Raw genomic sequence first — 6,000 nt, 5'->3', positions numbered from 1 at the left:
TTCTGTTATTAAGCCCCATCTATGCTTTAAAGTTAAACGAAATAGGGAAAGTTCAGGCACAGAGACGCGTGTTCTGATTTGGTTGTTTACCATCAATCAGACCGTTGCTTGGCAGACACTGGATGGTTATGAGCCTGAACAAGCTGAAAAGGGGCAGGAAAAGAAGTGGAGGCAGCATTCTTCCTATTTAAAGCTGCATCGCTTGAAAAAAGTTTTCGCAGACTGTGCTGGAGCTGGTGCTGAAAAAGGGGGTTTGCAGAGGCTGCCCTGGGGCTGGTGCTGAAAGAAGAGCCCACAGCTGACTTCATGGTGCTACAATAACCTCAGAATCTACTTTTCACTCTCAGGAGAACCCACATGTCTAATATTTAGACATGATGGCAAACTGGGCGGAAGCAAGACCTCTCCTCATTCTTACTGTTTTATTAGGGCAATTTGTCTCAATAAAAGCCCAGGAAGAAGGCGAGGATGGTGAGTTTGCCATTTGCTTTGCTTTAGTGTTTATTGCACGGTTTGGGAAATAGGTGGAATGTTAAGCCTCAGGAAGAGCGTGAAGAGGAGGTTCTGGTTTGAAGTCTGAGAAGGGGGTTGACGGATTTGCACCTGGAAAACGACTTGAAAGACAATTGGGATGTTAGTAAATCCGGAGCTTCTAGATCTGCCGTTGGAGAGAGTACACTACTAAATTTTTCTGGGAAAGCCTACAATAAGTCCTTTTGCCTCAGTGTGAGAGTGGGAAGTTTGAAAGAAGAAAAGAGCGAATGCTTAAAACGGAGCACTAAAGGCATTTTAGTGAGAGGAGCTCTGTTCTGTGGGCTGGAGTTTTCAGAGCAAGGAAAAGTCGCGGCAGAAGCTGGGTAGGGTGGAGTCTTTTTGTACTGAACTTCAGCTGCTTCATAAAATTCTTTGTTTAGAAAAACCTCTACAGCAACTCTGATAGCTCTGATTTTTCTTTGTCTTTGGCTCCTCATTCTTTCCTCTTTAACAATTTACACTTCTTTTTACCATTTTCATTTGTGAAAATGTGATCACTTTTGCTTGCTGGGAGGCAGTCTCGTTTGTTTCTCCATGACAGAGGCTGATAGAAGCCAGATTTCTTAAACAGTGGTATTTTCCCACCCTACTGGCTTGATTAATAGGACAGTGGTGGTTCCCGGTTGGATGGCGGAAGGCAGGAAATCAGCATGCCTTATATATATCTTATTTGGCATGGAATATTTGCATGGACATTACCCCTTAGACACAAGCTTTTTTTTTTTTTTTTAAGATAAATCTTGCCTGGTGACCAAATTTTTTTCCTATGCAATTTTCTTATGTTACAGTTGGGTTATATGGTATGGTTAAGCAAAAATGCATAGCTGTTATAGTATATAAGAAAATATTTAAGTTGATTCCTCTATTAAATCTTTACTCTTGAGGGTTGCAGTTTCAAATACAGACATGTACTCTTTTAAAATAAGCCACTATAGATTTTCATCAACTCAATCATTTAACATCAAACTCAAGCTTTTAAAACTTTGGGCATTCATTAACCTTTTCTATTACTTTCATATATAGACACATACATACAAGTATATATGTATATATACTATGTGTATATCTATCGTTTTAATACAATTATCTGCTTCTGTGTGTTTTGCTTTTAAAAACTTTATAAAATTAATCTAGAGATCAGAAGTTCTAAAAAGTTTAAAAAGTGAAAATACGAATTTGTAGATGAATATCCAACAGTCTGTCAGGAGTCCCATAGAGGGGGCACTTTCTAAGACTTGGAACTTTTTATGTTACATTTTATGTTTTTAAAATATGAGGTAATTTGTAAAAGGTAAAAACTTTTGAGTTTCTTTGTAATGGCATGAAAAGCACGTGTTGTTTGGAAGGGTGGCAAAAATAACTGAATAGAAAGTAGAAGTAAGAAAACAGGAGGAGAAAAATACAGAAAAATTACAATAGAAATTGAAAATTTGACTCTAAAAAGAACAGTTTACTCCCCTACCCCACCAAAACAACCAACTTTAATTTAAAACCTTTAATACCACTTTCTTTGTTAATTTATGTTAAAATAAATAAAGTACTTTAATAAAGTATGGAAATAATTGAATATGTGAATAAATGAAAGGAATGTTTCACAAGGTACATGAAATAGGCCATATTTTAAAAGACATTCCCAAATAGTTATAATTACTCTGTAGGTGTTTTCGAAAAATGAGCAGATAGTTTTTCTTAATAATAATTGACATAAATGTAAGGAATGTGATGCTTGGTGCAAAAAAGTCCCCAACTTCAATCCAACCCCAGTGCCCACCCCTGACCAGTATAACCAAACAGCACAGAAAATGGAATTCCAAACATCAGGTTTTACAGAATGTGTAATTGCTTGCATATGTGTTGTAAAAATTCCAGTATTTTATTTCTCAAGAGAATATAAGTGATAAAAATTCAACAGCAAAAGAAAGTCATCACTGCCCTAATCAAAGATAATAGAGAAAATAATTCCAGAATATAGTACATTCAGAACTACTTAACTTGTATTGTACTTACTTACCATGCATATTTTGGTTTAAGTTGATATTGTATGGATACTTGGCAATACTTTCTTTTCCCCGTTCAGGCCTATCACAAGCTTAATAAAGATGTCATAATTTAGAAACTCCATTTGATTTTGAGTTTGGGAAAGAGTAAGCTGAGACTGATGCTTTAAGTTAAAGAAATATCTAAGGCACACATGAAAAGCAAGTACATTTTTCAAGTTTTATCTATAACAGTCACATAATGTGATATTTACATTTTGTACAAATATGTCTTCTTGGAAATGTGGAGATCTGTTTTTGCATGTAAGTGCATATTAATAAGTTTTTATTTTCCCTTTCTTTTTATGACTTCAGGGTATATTTCCTTTTACTTGATTGTGGTTATTTACCAGAAATGTAAAATATAATCAGAGTGTGCCTGCCTGATAGAAACACATGAATGAGAAGATAAAAGTAAATAAATAAAGTTTTAGGCATTTTAAGCCAAAATTCAGTTCCATTCTCACTGAGTTTTAAGAACTGATTTGGTTTTTTAAATTTATAAGAAACTGAAAGGAGAAAGTTTGGGAGTTGGGCTGACCTTAGTTAAAACTAATGTAACAAAAATTAGGGAGTTAAAATGAAAAAAATCAGCTTTTAAAGAGTTTGTGTAGGTGTATGTGTGTGTGTGAAAAATCAGGGAGTTAAAATGACAAAATCAGCTTTTAAAGAGAGTCTGTGTGTGTGTGTGCGTGTGGTGAGAGTATGTGTGCATGGGGGCGGTGGTCTTTGAAAGATTCCACATTTGTGTTAAGGAAAATGCTAGAGCATTTACAGTATACTTTATATTCCTAAGTTAATGCCTAGCATCTAGTGAGCTATATATATTCTTGTTATTAGAAGTAGGCATACTTAATTTTAGAAAATAATCTTTGTTATGAATCACTGTATTCAACATGGGACAAGCAATGGAGAAGGGAAGGTGCAGAAATGTATCATTTTGTTTCCAAATACTGTAAATTTCAATGCCTTCAGAGGCCAGGCAGGTAATATAAACAAGTGAAGCAAACCAGTGTGTGTACATCAACAGGTGATGATGGGGCCTATGGAGAACTGAAGGTGCATGCCCACTTTAAGGCATTCAGAATTAACATTTTCAGAAGATATTGCATATGCCAAATAAAATTTATCTGAGCATATATTTGGCTCATGGCCATCATGTTGCAATCCTACACTGATATCCTCGTAGACCCAAGCTGACTTTTGATTACTGAGAGATGAAGGACTCACAGTCTTATATGTCTTATATGTCATGGTCTCTTGCATTTTTATGATATGTCTGCCATTCATCTCATTGTTATGATACAAATATGAAGAAGCAGATAGTTAACACTCAGTAGTATTTGGATGACATCATTTTAAAGAAGGTACAGAATATGTATACATAGCTTAAGATACATGTTTACTCATAAATTGTTTTAAACTCATTACCGTTGAAATACATGCTATGAAACATGTAGGACATTCAGACTTTTATAGTGGGTACATGTAGCAGAATGCAGTAGTTTAAACAAACACAAAGGGGTTTTCTGGCCGGGCACAGTGGCTCATGCCTGTAATCCCAGCACTTTGGGAGGCCGAGGTGAGCGGATCACTTGAGGTCAGGAGTTCGAGACCAGCCTGGCCAACATGGTGAAACTCCATCTCTACCCAAAATACAAAAATTAGGTAGGTGTGGCGGCACATGCCTATAGTCCCAGCTACTCAGGAGACTGAGGCATGAGCGTCACTTGAACCCGGGAGGCAGAGGTTGCAGTGAGCAGAGATTGTGCCGCTGCACTCCAGTCTGGGTGACAGAGTGAGACTCTGTCTCAAAAAAAAAAAAAAAAAAGAAAGCTTTTCTTTTCTAAATATAAAGAAATGCTTTTAAGCAGGTAGTGAAAGGCTGGAATATTGGCTCCACAGAGTCATCAGGGACTGAGGTTTTTTCTACCTCTCCTGACTCCCATATCTTTAGGTATTTTTTAAAATTTATTTTTATGGTCCTAAATGGCTGCTGAAGCTCCAGCCATTGCATGTACTTTCTAGGCATGTGGATAGAGGATGGGAAACAAAAACTGTGAGCCATTCCCCACCCTGCTCCCTTTTTTGAAGACTTTAAAGTCTTCATAACATTTAAACTTACTTACAGTTGGCCAGAATTTAGTCATATAGTCACACAAAATTTCAAGAGGGACTAGGAAATGTAGCCTTTACCTGGGTGGTGCTGGCAATATACTCTATGGAATTGAGTTCTGCTATGAGGGATATAAGGAAGCACCACTATTGGGAGTTTTATGGTCCCTACCTCAGTGAGCAAAAATGTCAGCTACTTTTAGTGGTCTAGATCCTACGGTTTCAATGGACAACACATAGTTGTGTGACTAGATCCACCTTGGTTATTGTTTATTTCTAAGTAGACTGTGAAGCCAAGAAGACTGAATGTCACATAAATATCAGGCTACATTTTCTTTGCTTCCTGTCTTTAGATAAATTTTGACACCTATAACTTTTTTTCAAACTAAACTGAAGCTTTAGTTTGAAGATTGTATCTCTTTCTACATATGTACATTGGTAGATTCATAGATTTAGTAAATTTTTGATATTGACTAACACAATGTATACTTGGACCATGGCTCTGTAGGGTAGTTGGTAAGCAAGTCAGAGATCAATGTTGATAAAAAATGGTATAAAGAATCACCTAAGATCTTGTGACTAATACAGATTCTAGACCCCCCTACTTTCCAAATATCTAGGAGGTTTGGATGGGGTCTGGACATCTGTATGTTTTTAGAGCTCTCCAGGTGACTCTGATTTACATTGGTAAACCACTGTATTAAATATTTGACTGACACTCTCAATCTTGTTGTGGACCTGTTGGCTTTTATGTTCCAAGGCTACACATTAAGATTTTGGTAATAACTTGCTATTCTGATTATTCATTTTACTTATAAGGCTGCTTAGTTGAAGTTTGTAGATAAACTATTGCAAATTCACCATCACTTCTGGAAAAAAAAAACAAAACTCAAGGCCCAAATCCCCCTCATGGTGGATTAGGCGAATCATTCTACTATGCAGAAGACACATGTCGTTCAAACGTGTTTCCAGGTGAATGTATGTTTTTCATTTTCAATATTTCCTCTCTCTTACTGTCTGCTCTTCACACTTTCAGCAGTATCACTACAGGCCTGTAATTCATTGCGTTCATTATTCTAGACAAGTACCTAATGCAGGCTGTGAGGCAAAACCAGAAAGAGGAAGCTTTGTTTTAAGAAGCTGGAAATTAGAAGATTGGAATCATGTCAATCTGTGGCCACAGAATGTAATTTTTAAAAATCATACAGTTTTCTCTGATTTGAAAAATGATTAATGCATCATCACCTGGCCTTACGTGGCATTCTTAAAATGTATGGATGTGGATCAGCTGATTTTTAATCTGATTTGCTTCTCT

At 36.5% G+C, this 6,000-nt stretch overlaps 1 protein-coding gene across 1 annotated transcript in view; it reads left to right on the top strand.

The window, feature by feature from the left end:
* Window positions 1-371: 371 nt before the first annotated feature.
* The window catches only part of COL5A2 (collagen type V alpha 2 chain), a 161,678-nt gene continuing 156,049 nt past the window's right edge, over window positions 372-6,000 (top strand). The window contains exon 1 of the mRNA XM_005573696.5: window positions 372-471. Coding sequence (XP_005573753.2) covers window positions 375-471 — 97 coding nt within the window. The 5' untranslated portion in view covers window positions 372-374. The remainder of the gene's footprint in view (window positions 472-6,000) is intronic.

The sequence above is a fragment of the Macaca fascicularis genome, chromosome 12, assembly GCF_037993035.2.
Source record: "Macaca fascicularis isolate 582-1 chromosome 12, T2T-MFA8v1.1".
NCBI classification, from domain to species: Eukaryota; Metazoa; Chordata; class Mammalia; order Primates; family Cercopithecidae; genus Macaca; species Macaca fascicularis.
The sequence above is the reverse complement of the archived record's forward strand: the minus strand, read 5'-3'. Positions and strand labels throughout refer to the sequence as shown.